Source organism: Diceros bicornis, chromosome 21, assembly GCF_020826845.1.
Source record: "Diceros bicornis minor isolate mBicDic1 chromosome 21, mDicBic1.mat.cur, whole genome shotgun sequence".
NCBI lineage: Eukaryota > Metazoa > Chordata > Mammalia > Perissodactyla > Rhinocerotidae > Diceros > Diceros bicornis.
This window is the reverse complement of record NC_080760.1, coordinates 21,281,407-21,297,007: the sequence shown is the minus strand read 5'-3', so window position 1 is coordinate 21,297,007 and position 15,601 is coordinate 21,281,407. Positions and strand designations below refer to the sequence as shown.

The window sequence follows — 15,601 nt, the reverse complement described above, 5'->3', positions numbered from 1 at the left end:
CTGAAACCCAGGAGATTTGTAGCTTCCTCGGATACCCACTCTGACTAAAGATGTCCACTTCCCAGTCTGAAAAATCCGCAGGAATCAAGCCACTTTTCTAAAGGCCCTAGGGAATGCCAATGCACTCCAGGGGAAGCCTTAATTCCATCTCGATCTTCAGAAATGTGCCTCTCCCCTGAGGCTGATGGAAATTTCTAGAGAATTGAAATGTCCTCATCCAAGAGTCTTGCCAGTTTTAGGGCACTGTCCTGGGACTGGCGCTGAGCCCTCCCTGTGAATGATGCAGGTCTTCAGGACCACTTTCCTGGCAGGACTGTCCCATGTTTGGCAGAGGACCACATATAAGTGCACTTGTCCGGGGTCCCACCTGTTGCAGGAACCCATCATGATGCATGATGGGATATGACTCAGGATGGCAGAGTAATAAATGAATAAGCATTGGAAATGAATAAAGATGTACATATTTAGCCATCCTATAATAACTCTCATACCCATCCATATGCCCACACACACACACACACACACACACACACCATATACTCTATCACCAAGGCCACCATTCCCTGAAGCTGTACTTTGTCCTTTTTCACACTAGATCTTTTTAACCTTCTTTCCTTGGAGTGCGGCTCTGGCTCTGATTCTGCTGAGAAGTACCACACCTCCTTGGGAAATCCTGTTACATCTAACATTTAGCAGGTCCCTTTCGAAGGCTTATGGCTTATCCTCATTCTGACACTGAATTCAGCTAACACATCATTTGGAAACTTGCTGAAAGCATCAGCAACACAAAACAGCCATTACGATCGCTACTGTGACACAGAAAAATTAAAGACAAATATAGTGTTATGCTTTGCACAGCTTTGGCTGACTGTTCTTGCTTTTAAAAAAAGGGAATCACAGAGTTCATGTGAAAAAGGAGCCAGTTTTTGTCCTAAAAGATGGAGAGACCTATTGTCAAGATTAAAGTGCCAGCTCTTAGGAGGCATGGATTTAGAATTATTAATCTCTTAAGAGTAGTTCACATTTCTTTCCTCCTCCTTATAATATACATTATGCTTCAAATTAACCTCATTTTCTATTTTAGATTTCATTATTCAAAAATACCAACCACATAAAAGGGTCTGGAAATAGTTAAAACATTTTTATCTGAATATTGATCTGGCTTTTGACAACATCCATAGAATAAGTAGTGAGGTTTTTTTCCTTTTAACATCACCAACACCTTTATGATTAAAGGTCAGTCTGTGGCAACAGTTAGTCTATTTTCATCTCTATCATACAATTATTAGTGTCTGCTTAAAAAAAAGAAATCCTGACTTGTGACTGGACCAGAAAGTTCTTTGCATATCCTTCTATCAGATTTCTGCTAGATGGGGAATGGTAAGAATATGTAACTTACAGTCCTAATCCACTTTTATGCCTTGCATCATATAAAGCCTCGAGGCCCCGTGGGGTAGGGTGGTGAGTCCTTGCTATGAAACAGTTGCTGGGAAAGTAAGCTGAAGTGCAGAGCTAGTGATGGGGCCAGCAGGCGTTTATTTTGCCCTGAACTAGAATTCTGGTTTTCGAAGACCGCGAGGGGACTCCTTGCCAACAGGGAGAAAAGGGGAAGCGACGAGGAAGTCTCCACCCAGGCAATCTGGGTAGGGCCCTGTATCTATAAGTCAAGGGAGAGAGGGGCCAGGCGGCCAGTGGATGGAGAAACGACCCAGAGGACCTCAGGGGGAAATGGTCCAAAGCGAGGCGGAGGCAAACCCAGGGGGGCCGGGGACGTGGGCGGGCTGAGGGGCAAGTGTGCGAGCCTGGTGGGCTGTCCTCCTAGCCCATCGGCCCCCGGCCAATGAGCCTGCACTGGCAGAGGAAGGGAGCGCTGAGTTTCCCCGAAGCTCAGGGGATTAGCTCAGCCTTAGGGTCTCTAAGGGTCTCTCGCTGACCCGGCTCCCTGCGCCTGGCTCCGTCAGTCTGTCGGCAGGCAGGTCCTGTCTGTCTGTCTGTCTCTCTCCCTTCTCTGAGGGATGGGGCTGCCCCTAGTGCCCCCTATCCCTCCGGCTCCCCCTCTTGTGGCTCCGTCCGGCCTCCCAGCGCCGGGGGGTCTGCGGGAGCCGGGCTCACTCACCCGCGTGCAGGCCGCCCGCCTCGGGGCCGCTGTCCGGGGCGGCGTTGCTGGGCGGCGCGTCCGAGTCGGTGTAGGTGAGCCAGGTGGATTCGGTCTCCCGGGTCCAGCTCTCGTAGTAGCGGGGCTCGATGGCATCGGCCCGGCTCCCGCCGCAGCCCATCCTCCCGCGCTGCGGGCGCGCCCGGCGGCCGCTCGGCTCGCGGCGCGGGCGGCGGCTCAGCCCCGGCAGTGCGGCCCCGGCCGGCGAGGAGGCGGCGGCGGCGCCATCGCGTCCCCGCAAGCGCCCGCGCCGCAGCCAGGCGCCGAGCTCCCGCCGCGCCCAACGCCCCCAGCGCCGCGCCCTCTCCCCGCGCGCCCCTCCTCTCCGCCTCCAAGGCCCTCCCCTTCCCCACCGCGCCTTTCCCACCTCCCCTCGCCCTCGCCGCTCCCCCCACCCCGCCCCAAGTCCCGCAGCAACCCCGCGCCCTCCCTCGGTGCGCCGGCGCCCGCGGGCGTCGCCGGAGCGGCAGCCTGGGAATGGGAGTGGGGAGCCCCGCGAGGGGTTCGGCCGGGCCGGCCCGGGTCACCGCTCCCAGGCTCTTGCGCATCCATCCATCCACCTCCCACCCCACCTTCATCCAATCATCCATCCTCTCTTCCTTCTTCGTTCCATTCATCCACCCTGGGGGGAACTGGAGCGCTTAGGAAGGGACCCCAAGCTTTTTGGCCACTTGTTTCAAAAGCAATGAAGCTGGAGACAACGCGGAAAACTGAGGAGAAAGTATTGCCTTTAAGAATTAAGCGGGCATCGGAGCCATGCCCGTCTTAGCTGGTTTGGGGAGTAGGGAGTAAGGCCTATGATTTCCGAGAGATTTGGGCTGACTCTCTGTCACTAACATCCTTTCCAGTTCTGCGACTTCGAACTTTGCTCTCAAGAAAGAAAAAGAGAGCCAGGAATCAAAGGGCATCCGACATGCCACACTCTCTGCATGGGGCTGGAAGGCGTGGCTGGCTCCCTCCAAGCCTAGGGGCGGCCTGAACGTTCCCGGGGTCCACCGCCCAGCCGGCGGCTTTTCATTCCTTGGTGCACGCTCAGCTCCTGTGCTCCATGTGAGCACGCTAGAGCCCAGGCCTGGGTGGGCCAACCAATTTACCTGTCCCAAAGAAGCCAGAACACTGTAAAAGAAGGAAACAGCCTTAAAGAGACAGCTAAGAAAGGAGAAGGTTGGAAGAATAAATCCTCAATGACCAGGCTCTGCCAAAATAGAACATGGTGTTGAATAAATATTGTTTTCATTCATTCAACATATATTTACTAAGTACCTATTATGGCAAAACACTGCTGGTAGATATAATACCCATCGAATATATTGTGTGTATTACCCATTGTATATAGATTGTAGTGTGTACTGTTTAATACATCTTATAAAGTCTACAGGAGATAGGTATAGTATTCATTACATCCTATACAATGTATGGGACGTAGGCCATAGAAAATTGTCTATAACATTTAGTATGTAGCATCCAGTAGATAGGCCAAGTCCAGGGCATTCCTGGCACGTAGTAGGCCCTCAATAAACATCCACTGAATGATAAATAATCATTTTGTGGTAATTCAATTCACTTTAATTATTGCAATTTGGGCTAAAGAAGATCCAGTTTAGGGCAGAGCTGTTAGATATCCTTCTGGCGGCACTAATCAGAGTCCGTAATGCAGGGCTGGCCCGTGGCTTAGCAGTTAAGTGCACGTGCTCTGCTGCTGGGGGCCCAGGGTTCGGATCCTGGGGACCCACCCACGCACCGCTTCTCCGGCCATGCTGAGGCCGCGTCCCACATACAGCAACTAGAAGGATGTGCAGCTATGACATACAACTATCTACTGGGGCTTTGGGGGAAAATAAATAAATAAATAAAATTATATAAAAAAAAAAAAAGATTCCATAATGCATACGTGAACAAAGACCCACCAGCCAAGACCCGGGGCTCCTCTCCCTCATGCTGAGCCCAGGCCCAGGCAGGCCCCTCCCCTGCAGCTTTGCTTCTCCTTTGAAGGTGGCCCCAGCAGGTCTCTTGACCCTCGTTCCAGCTGTGTGAGGTGGAGGTGGTACAGTTATACAGGATGTGGTAGTGTCCCCAGCCCATTGGAATTCAGATGCCTTGTGCCTTTTTTTCTTTCCCCCTGAATATTTTGGTTTAAGAAGAACTAGCTCTCTGGGACAGAGAATTCTCAACATCTCTAGCAGAGCCTCTGCTTCCCTCAGTTCTAGGGTGAAGTGCTCCTTTCACAACCAGCTACTTTGTAATGTCATCACCTAAAGAGCAGTCCAAACAGGGGCCGGCCTGGTGGCGTAGTGGTTAAGTCACGTGCTCCGTGTCTTCAGCTGCCCCAGGGTTGGCAAGTTCGGATTCCAGGTGCTGAGCTACGCACCAATTATTAGGCCATGCTGTGGCAAGGTCCGGTATAAAGTAGAGAAAGATGGGCACGGATGTTAGCCCAGGGCCAATCTTCCTCACCAAAAAAAAAATAAATAAATAAAGAGCAGTCTAAACAGAAATAGTGCCTGAGTTGAGAAGGTGCCAGGGAGTTCTAGAAAACCAAAGAAGGTCTCTGGAGCTGGAGCATGGTGAGCAAAGGAAACGAGGTGAGCATGAGAGGAGGTGGAGGAGTAGGCTGGGCCAGTGCACTCATGGAAAGGACCATATATAGAAAGTGATTTGGTCTCTACCCTAAAAGCAGTGGGAAACCTTGGAGGGCTTTAAGCCACACACTGCTGGCATCAGATCTGCTTTAGCAAACCATCACTAAACCGTCACTCAGGAGGCGGCTGGAGAACAGGTGGCAGAGAGGCCAGAGAGAGGCGATGATGGAGGATGTGAGGAGTTGGGTGGATAGGATTGCTAATACTGAGGAGAGGGATACTAGAGGCAATCGTGGTGGGGTGGAGAGGTCCGGAAATGGCAGGTAGATGAAGAATACCCTTTGGGCTGACTTTGAGATGCCTGTGAGACTTTTGTTCACAGATGTAAAGCACTTAGCTTAGTTGCCAGAAGGTAGCAAAAGTAGCTTTATAAATGCAAGTTTTCATTATCACCCGGCTCCAAGTCTGGAATTCAAGAGACAGGTCTCACTAGAAACATAAATTTCGGAGGCATCAGCATATGAAAGATATCTGAGGAAATGTCTCTGTTCCCAAATATCATGGCTTTTCCTGGTTTTGTTTTCTAGTGCTCAACCTTCCCAACTCCTGCCTCCCCACTTCCAGCTCAATCTCTGCTGCCCCCAATCTGCTCCTTTTCCTAGGAGAAGCAGCTTATCTCTGTCCCAGCATCTGACTCCAAGTTTGACATTCCAACCACTGCGTAACGGTTTCCTCCAGTATGTCAGAGACTTGAAGGATGAAGATACTGTCCACGCACACCTATGAAAGATCCTCCATTACCAGGCAGCGGAGGATAATAAATAATCATTTTTTCTTGTCACATATCCAAATTCAAAACAAGATATTTAATATATGTGCCACTTGGGAATGGGACCAGTTGACATTTTGCCAGTTACAAGAGACAGGAATGGAACTCTGCGTAAACCAGCCCCACGTTTCTGATTTCTTCCAGCGATGTTCCAGCGCCCTGTGTGGACTGGCGCCTCAGAAAGCTACTCTTCCAACCCAGCCTTCCTGAGGCTCCGGGAGGAGAGTGAAACTAAGAGAGCTGGAACTGTGAGTGTGAAAAGACGGAGTCTCAGGAGGGTGTGGGTCGTCACAGCCAGGTTAGGGAGCGGGTGCGGTGAAATTTTGGCTATGTTGACTTTAAGCTGACCAGGTGACGTCCGAAAGAAGATGTCAAGTCAGCAGTTAGATAAATATAAAGCTGGAGCACAGAAGAGAAGTCTGGGCTGGGGCCACGGGAGTCAGTGAGATCCTAGGGAGATGGCATGAGAAGAGAAGAAGGCTGGGATTGACCACAGAGGATGTTCAACATTCGGAGGGTGAGTAGAGGGAAAGGGCCAGAAAAGGAAGTTGAGGTGAAACAGTCAGCAGAGAGTGGCGTGTCAAAGACTCCAAGAGAGGAGAGAGTTTCGACTGTGCATCTACACAATGCAGATCGCGTAACATGGGGACTGAGAAGTGGCTGTGGGATCTAACATCAGGGAGGTGAGGTGTGAGTAGAATGTTGGGCATGGAGGCCAAACTGAAGTGGGTTCAGGAGTGAAGGAGAGGCGAGGAATTACACAGCAGTGTAGCAGCTGGAGGGAAAGGCCGAGGTAGGGTTTTTTTTAATTGAAGAAACTAGAGCATGTTTAGGGCTAAGGGAGAGAGTGAGGATCCTGAAGTGTGTAAGTTGGAGGGGGAGAGCCACAGAAGTGCGACGGGATTGGCCCCCATGGGAGGAGAGCACCTCTACTTGCACTATTATAACAGGAATGATGTGAGGCTGGGCTGGAGGAGTTTTCAGATTTATAACTAGGACATTGAGAGTTTTCCAAAGGGATGGGTTTTATGCTCTCTGTGAAGTAAGAAGCAAAGTTAGCCATTGAAAGTGAGGTGGAGAGGGGGCTTCAGAGACTGAGGGAAATAGAGAAGGATTCTATCGCCGTTACAGAGACTGGGAGACTGAGCTGTAAGATCTGGGGGGCACTCTTCAGCCCAGTGGAGGCCGGTGACTTCATTCTGCTGATTGTGGAGATTCCACAGCATTGTTCAGCTACCTGGGTACAAGTTCCAGGTGAGTGAGGGTTCAGCCAAGGCTAGGAGAAGATAATGTGCAAGGACAGAGGGGCCAGAAAGTGATTGAAATGGTGGCACATGGAACCCAGGCTGGATGGGAGGGAGCTGATGGGGGCAGGAGGGTGTGGTGAGAGCCATGGTCCTGAGGCCCATGGAGGTCAAGGAGCTTTCATTGCGGGGGCCCTCAGGCAGCAAGCTGAGTAAAGAGGGGGTGATGGCTAGAGCAGCAGCAGCAGGACTTTGAAGCCCCATGTAGAAGGAGCCCTGAGAAGTGCTGAGACCAGGCACCTGCTCATTCGATACCTGCGGACCGGTCTGAGGGGCCTGGACAAGACTACAAATGGAAACCCACATACCATTTATCTACGTCTTCAAAGTTTATAAACCAAGTTAACAAACTTAAGGAAGATATGTTATTTCCTCTTACCTTGACAAATTGTCTTCATAACAACCTGAAAGGCCAGGTTCTAACGTAGATTTCTCTGAGTCTTTGGAGTTCTGCGCTAAGCGTGGCAGAGTAGGCAGAGTTGGCAGCGTTGGCCTAGTCTGTGACGCCTCTTCCTGCCCGCAGGTCAGTCCTGCTCTGCCAGGGTCCTTGTGGACACATGTCTTTGTGAGCCCACAAGTCCAAGCTCCATTTACACTCCCCTCCTACAAATGGCTACCCTCAGCCACTCTTCTGGCCAAGGAATCTGTGCCTGGGTGATGCGGTCTGCCCTCAAAAGGCTTGCTTCCAAAGCCAGCCCTGAAAGTAGGTTCAGGGCCTCTGGGGCAGGGAATTGCAAGACCCCAGGTACCCAGCAGGGAGGTTAGAAGGAGCTGGGGCCAAGAATCCAGGTAGGTGCCTCCTACGGCCCCTGGATTCCTTGCCTGTAGAGAGGACCAGTGCGGGAGGACCCAAGTGGGGCCTCTAGAGCAGGGGCCTGGAGCAGGCGTCCCTCTTGCCAGGCACTGTCCACTGATTTGAATGGAATTGTGAACACGTCCAGAATACACGAGATAGCTGTCAAGTTCTTGGGCTGAGTGTGGTCACTCATTCCACACACATTTCTGAACATCTACCACATACATTTTAAGCTTTTCAGGGACAAGGACAGTGTCTCATTCAGCTTGGAATCCTTAAAAAGGATTAATTCAATGCCTTCATATAGTCAGTGCTCACCAAATGTTTGCACAATGAATGAATGACAAGGGGCAATATGGGGAAGTGGTTAAGAGAGCAGATTCTAGAGCCTGACTCTCTGAGTTTGGAGTTTGGCTCTGCCACTTACCAACTGGCTGGCTTTGGGCGAGATACTTAACCTCCGTGCCTCAGTTTTCCTCATCTGTAAATGGGGATAATTAATTGTGTGAGTGTGTGTCAAGTGCTTGAGAGAGTACCTGGCACATAGACAGCCTTCAATCAGTGTTAGCTATCGCTGCACTTTGGGGGCAAGGAGCAACAGTGTTCTCTCTCTCTCCCTTAAAGAGGAAATCTCTGAAATCATGTGCTTTCACACGAGATAATGTCTGTGAGTTTGCTTAGCACACAGCAGAAGTTTGGTAAATGGTAGTCTTTTTCTTTTCCCTCCTTCTCTCTTTCTTCCTTTATGATGTTACTGCTGATGATCTTCCTGCAAATAAAATTTCTTACCACCATGCCTAATGCTGATAATCCTTATCGAAAGAGCAACAGTCTATTTTTTCATGAAATCTCCTCTTGCTATTATATAACCATAAATTCAGAGAAATTCTGAATCTCGAAAAAGTTAGAGATCAGCTGATCCAGTCCTTCGATTTTACCAACTAGGAAATCATAGCTCAGAGAGATTTGTGGAATCACCCAAACTCACAGAGTAAGGTGTTATCTCTGGCACAACTGAAGTTGCAACAGGAGCTCAGAGCATCTGACTGCTGGATCTGTGATCTTTCAATTACAACTTTCTAGTTGGTATTGAATTTTCTCCCAAAACTTTAGGAATAAATGTAATAAATTAAATGTAAATATGTAAAGTGTAATACATTATCTTAAACCATCTGTTCACAATCTATAAATCAACTGACGTGAATTGGTCATCTTTTTCTATCAAGTCTGAAAGCAGCAAAAAACTGCATTATTCTAAAGTGGGGAGGGTTGCAACAGGGAATGGGAAAGCCTTAGCCAAGGCCATCCAGAGCCATGAGGTAGACTATGCCTTTAAAAACTATTGCTGAGTGCTATTTGTTACAAGATGGGATTCTCAAAATAAAGGATCTGTGGCCTTAAGACCCCTTGTGTTGGGTACCACCTGTAGCTCCTTTCTGTGGAAACTGGAGCAGAGGGCTTTAGGGCCCAAAGCCGTTCCACCTCCAGGTCTTATTTCTGTGGCCCAGCATCACTGGGTTCTGCCCGACAACGGTGAGCTGGAGAAAGGGGACCTTCAGCGAGGCAGGCAGGGGCCAGGACAGAACAGAAGCTCTGCGGGATCCTAAACCTGCCATCAGGGTCAGTCATATGAAAAAGAGTAAAGACAGAATCACTGCCTTATAAGCCTCAATTTTTCCAAGTGAAAAAGTAATACAGAGGAGGAACAATAGCCACACTAACTCCAGCCAATCCAGAACTGTGGCCCTGTGCCTTCCTCTGGAGGATTTTAAAGCTGTTTCCACTGAGCACCCCTCCCAGTCCCCAGTCTTGCCTAGCTGACACCTCCTCATTGATCTACAAATTGTAATTTTGCTGTAAAGGAAGAGAACTTGAAGTTAGCACCCCAATACACAAAATCTGATTCCATTCCCCACATCTAGGGGGAAAAAGTCAGAAAGTTTCATTTGACGTGGGCCCATTCATGCATCTCGCACCTTTGAAGAATGACTCCTTCCCCGGGGAAATGTGTGGTCCGCCTAGAATTCAGGTGTTGCAGACAGTCGAGGTAAACATGACCCCCAGGGTGAAAATCATAAAGGGAAACTGAAATAATAAAACGACAAGAGGACAAATGAATTTTTGACTTGGTTTAAGAGGTTAGGAAAAGTGAAAAAAATATGTTGCAGAAGAAAAAGAAAAAAAGAAAGTAATTAGATATGTTATCACAAAACATTTATATAGAAAGTGAAATTAAAATGCGAAACTAAACACTATAAAGTTAATGCTCCCTCCGCTAATCTTTAAAAAATTCTCAGGAGAAGGGAGGTCAGCTCCTTTGGGTTAATTCTAGAGAGTTTCAGCAAGTCCTTTCAGTGTCTTCAGAATCTCTCTCAGCGCCTGATTAACGTCCTGTGGCACTTCATCATGCCCCAAATGAAAACCCAGAACAAAGCAGTTGTTGATGTTTCCAAGTTTCTGATTTCATTATGCTTCCCTTCGGTGTAGTACTAGCTCATTGATAAGATGTAATGAATAACTGATTTGTACTCTCACGAGGGAGTATGAGCCACATTCTCCTGGAAATGGCCCAGAGAGGAAAATCTGATGATGATGAGGGTGATGGGTGATTTTTTTAAATAACAGAACAACTGCAAACTGTAGGGGCAAGAACAGATCCAGAAAAGCATATTCTCATAGGACTAATTCTGAAAACCCAGAGAAGGTTTTGATAAAACATCCACTTAGCATTACGTATTCATAAGGACTTTTAGAGTCATCATTATCTATGTCTCCTAACGTTGTACTGGGTGAATTAATAATATTGTCCTCTGCACTTCCTCTTCACCTGGAACAAGGAAAGTCTGCGTAATTTGCCAAAGGTTACTCTAAACGTCAGGAGCAGAAAGATTAGAGCCTAGATCTCTTAGTCCATACACGTAGAGTCGTACTTCTTCCTGAGTTTGGAGAAAGAGCATTTTCTACGGATTTGAATAGTGCCTTCTACAGTGTTTATTAAGACCAAAGGTCCCATGTCTATACATCAGCTCTCTCTGATTGTACCTTCACCTTGAACCCGTGAAGATTTTGACAGCGTGTGAATCTGAAGATTGTAGTTTGAGAACTGTCAGGCACCTGTTAGAATAGACTCTAATGAAAAGAGAAGAACTGAAATAGATGGAATAGATTTTGGCTGATGCTTTTGGCAGAAGATTGCTAGTTTACAGTGCCAGGAGCCTAGGATTGCAGTGCTTGGGTTTCTAAGGCAAAGCCTGAGGAGTGGAACAGAATGTTCTCCTCATTTGCCTCCATTGCCTGGAGCATGGAGGCAAACTGTTTCTTGGGGCTCTTGAAGGCTCTCAGAAATGTTCGTGTAGCACAAAATAGGCCAGATAATTGAGATTCTTTGAAAGAAAAGAAAGCACTTTCAGCCAATTTTTGTTTGCTGTTTCCTTATTTATACAACAGTTAACCTGGAGCTCCCATCATTAAAGAGATGTGGTGTATCTTATTCATTTCTCTTTACAGAGAGTCATTTGCCTACTCAGTCAGGGCAAATAAAAATGAGTCTCAGGCAAATGAAAACATATAAATTTATTTTCAGGTTTGTTATACTCCTTAGGGTGGGGCAGGCTGTTAACTGTATAAGTTAGACCCCACCACAGCAAAGCTCAGGGAGACAGGTGGTGACTTTTATTCATCATTTCCCAGATGAGGGGAAAGGACCACAGTCATTTGCACTGTCAGTGATGCTTTGGTTGTTGCTATTGTGATTGGTGCCTTCATTAGATAGGGTAAAGATATAGAAGAGAGGGGATGAGATGCTGGGTAGTCAAGCCATTCTCAATGCTGTGCCCATAAAGTTACCGCGGAAATGAGGCTCAGTTTGCTTTCTGCTAAGTCTTCAGTCAACAGAAAAGTAGTTGCCTTATCCTAAATGAAAAACATGACTTCATGATTACAGTAAATAGGGGCAAGGAAAAAAAAAGAGCAGGGCAGACAGTGATAACACTGCCTCCTGAGAGAGCTGGCTGCCCAGGAGCTGATGGAAAAGAAGGCGAGGCAGCCCACGGAGTATTTTGAAGGCGGAAGTTGTCAACACGCATGAAGCTCCCGGGACACTGCCCGTTAGGGAGGTTGAGCCGCCTCTGCCTGTATTTGTGGATAATTAAATCAATGATTTAGAATGTCTTTTACATTTTTTTAAAATAATTTTATTTATTTTTCCCCCAAAGCCCCAGTAGATAGTTGTATGTCATAGCTGCACATCCTTCTAGTTGCTGTATGTGGGACACGGCCTCAGCATGGCCGCAGAAGCGGTGCGTCGGTGTGCGCGCGGGATCCATGCCGGGGCGCCAGTAGCGGAGCGCGCGCACCTAACTGCTCAGCCACGGGGCCGGCCCAGTCTTTTGCATTTTTTTCCCCCTCAAACAAACCTGTGTTCAAATTCTGGCTCTGACACTCACTGTGAGACCATAGGCACTTTTCTGTGCCTCAGTCTCATCTGCGACATGGAAACAAGCATGGTACCTGCTTCACAGTGTTGCTGGGAAGAGGGAGTAGTGCTTGGAAAGTTCTGAACAGAGTCCTATCACACAGCAAGTGTTCAATAGCTGGTAGCTATTACTTTACTCTTTAAGAATGTTTCATTTTTAAAATAACAATAACAATAAAATAAACTGTTTATTATTCCTTGACTGACTGGGACAGCCAGGTCTTCTTTCTGTCCTGATTTCGATGTTCCAGGGCTGACCGTGCGAGCTTTCTCACAATGTCCTTAAATCCCTGGCATCCTCAGAGCAAGACAGAAAGTGGGGACAAGCTAAGTTAACCCCCAATGGGGCTCCGAAAGTGTGGAGGCCCCTCTCCCATTCTTTGTGTCTCCACTTCTGGCCAGACAGGCAGAGCTCACAGGCCAGACCAGGATTCTGCACAGATGCAGCTGGGTTTTGCACCCAGAGGTGACCATGGAAACCAACAGGGGACACTGGAAGGTGTCCAGCCCTGCAAGGACACCCTTTCTGATAAACAGTGGATCAGATGGACCTTTGTTGCACACGGACAGGCTTCCCAGGCTGGAACAGGTACACCCAGAGGGAGGCAGTGGTCCTCCACCCAGCCCCTATGACGAATAATAGCTAACATTTATGGAGCACTTATATGTCCCAGTCTCTGGATAATAAGCACTTTGCACATGGATTAGCTCATTTAATCTTCACAGCAACGCTAGGAGGTAGGTGTTATTAAAAGCATCATTTTAATAATGAGAACACTGAAACTTAGGAAGGTTCAGTGACTTGTCCCATGTGTCAACCATAACACCAAGGCCAGGATTTAAACCCAAGTCCATACAACATCATCGATCACAATGCAATTTCTCCCATTTGAGAGCTATTCCCCTGGGACTGGCTACCCACAAACATCTAAGGAGCTGCACGTGTCACGGACTCAGAAGGAAAGCCTGTGAGGTCTTCTCCAAGGGCAACTCCATCGTGGGAAAGCTACATGTACTCTCCTACTGTTCACAGGAGGAAAAAAATGAAGATTTTTAAGGGCCTTGGGAGCAATTTTCCAGTTCCAAGCAGTGTCTATGCTGTGAGTAATCCTATTCAGAATTGAGAAAAATAGAACAGTTACTGGAAATAAGGTAAAAAATACTCCCTCTACACTTTAGAACTCCCTTATGAACAATCATATGACCAAATCCAGGAACAGGCCATGAATATAAGAACAATGATTCAATTTCGTTTATTATCTATGTTGCATAGGGTGTTATCCTGGTGGCGCTGGGGAGACATGAGCTAGTAAAAATTAGGTGTGGGCTGATAGAATGTTTTGAATTATCTGCATTGTTGATTTTACCTCCTGATAGATTCTTTCATAAGGTTAAATTAACTGATGTGCATTTCAAGTTCTCAGCTATCAGCAAGCAACTCACTTATAAATCTCAGAGAATTGCTGCTATCAGGCAGGTCAGAAAGTAGGTGGTTTCACTCTTATCAAAGCATCTCAAATAAGAAGAGAATTTTAGGATTGTGGGGGAAAAAAAACAACCCAGCTCCTTACTGAATAAGCCCTATACAGAAAGAACAGTGTGTCTCTTTTGGTCCCTCAAGAATGTATGCAGACATTCTAGGGGAAAAGGTGTGGGGGGCAGGTATTAGAGAATTGAAGAAAAGTAGGTAGTGGTGGTAGGGAACAAGTTAAAGCTAAATTGTTCAAATATATCCAACTTATCTGGACAAAGGTGGGGTGGGCTCTGTTTACTCGAGAGACTGAGAAGCGCCCTGGGAGGAAGATTCGGGAAAGCAAGCTTGCTCAAAAAACAAGCTCTTCGTTGTCAGAAAGAGGGATGCTCCTTAGCGCAGCCTAGTGTAGGTTGTTCAGACTGCCCTCCTGTGAGGCTCACCATTGATAAGCTCCACATGAACAAAGCTTCAAATCAGCTATTTGGTCCCCACTGTCAAGCATAAGCAGACAGCAAGTACTATACCTGAAGAGAGCCTTTAATATGAAAGAGCAACTTGGAGAAAATAGAGGCTATACAAGAGGAAGAAAACTTCCAAAAAGTTATATTTAATATCCTCAGAGAGATTAGAGGAGATATTGCAACTACGAAAAAAGAACAGAATACAAGTAAAATAGGACCTTCAGAGAACAAACAACAACCACCACAAGCCCTTGGAAATTAAATATATGATGGCAGAAATGAAAAACTCAGTAGAAAGTCTAGAAAAGCAAAACAAGCTAAAAAGCCAAAGAGATGGAATACAGGAAAGAAAATACAAGGACATTAGAGGACCCATCTAGAAAGTCCAATACCCTCCAAAAAAGGAGTTCCAGAAAGAGATAAAATATACGGGGGGAAATCATCAATGAAATAATTCAAGAGAATTTTCTAGAATTGAACTGTCAAAAACGGATGAAGGTAAACTTATCCCAAAGCACATCACTGTAACATTTCAGAACACTGGGGACAAAGAGTAGCTCCTATAGGCTTCCCAAGAGAAAAATAGGTGACATACAGAGGATTAAGAATCAGAATGTCTGGGTCTGGCCCGGCGGCACAAGCGGTTAAGTGCATGCGCTCCGCTGCGGAGGCCTGGAGTTCGCACCGCTTGTCAAGCCATGCTGTGGCGGCGTCCCATATAAAGTGGAGGAAGATGGGCACGGATGTTAGCTCAGGGCCAGTCTTCCTCAGCAAAAAGAGAAGGATTGGCGGATATTAGCACAGGGCTGATCTCCTCACAAAAAAAAAAAAAAGAAAAAAAAAGAATCAGAATGTCTTTGGACTTCCCAATCACAACACTGGAGGCAGAACACAGTGGAACATTGCTTTCAACATTCTGAAGAAGTTATTTTCAACCTAGATGTTTTTTATTCCCAGTCCAACCATCAATAAAGTAAAACGTTATAATTAAGGCAGTTTCACTTGTAAGGTGTCAAAAAATTTACCTCCCATACACTTTTCTCAAGAAGTAACTGAAGATGTGTTCCACAAAAACAGGAAAGAAGAGTTTGGAGTCAGGACCCTAGAAAAAGATGAAGAGAATCTCCAGGATGATGGTGAAGGCACCTCCTAAGAGACAGTGCTGCACCGGGTCTGGAGGGCAGACTGGAGAAGATCTAACCTGGAAAAAGTCTGAAAGCTCTGGAAGAGCTTTCTTCTAGAGGATAAAATTGACAGCTAAATCTAAACATTTTGAGAGGAGAGTTAAATAGTGACAATTTGAAGTTGAACTGGTGATAAGTACATAGAAAACTAAGCAAATAAAAAAAGTTATTCCCAAGGAAAATTAAAAGTTGTATACGAAAGGAAAAGTATTTTAAATTTACTACATGGCCCAGCTCTCGATATCACTATAGAATCAATAAAGTAAACACTGATTACTGAACTAAGCAAAATTCTGATGTAACCGTCCAGGAAGGGTAAAGGGGTGGGAAGAGGTGAGTGTGTGC

General features: G+C 46.9%; 1 protein-coding gene across 1 annotated transcript in view; it reads right to left on the bottom strand.

Annotated features, from left to right (window-relative positions):
* The window catches only part of BAALC (BAALC binder of MAP3K1 and KLF4), a 98,362-nt gene extending 96,025 nt beyond the window's left edge, over positions 1–2,337 (bottom strand). The window contains exon 1 of the mRNA XM_058564755.1: positions 2,117–2,337. Within this exon, the coding sequence (XP_058420738.1) occupies positions 2,117–2,276 (160 nt within the window). The 5' untranslated portion in view covers positions 2,277–2,337. The remainder of the gene's footprint in view (positions 1–2,116) is intronic.
* Positions 2,338–15,601: the final 13,264 nt, after the last annotated feature.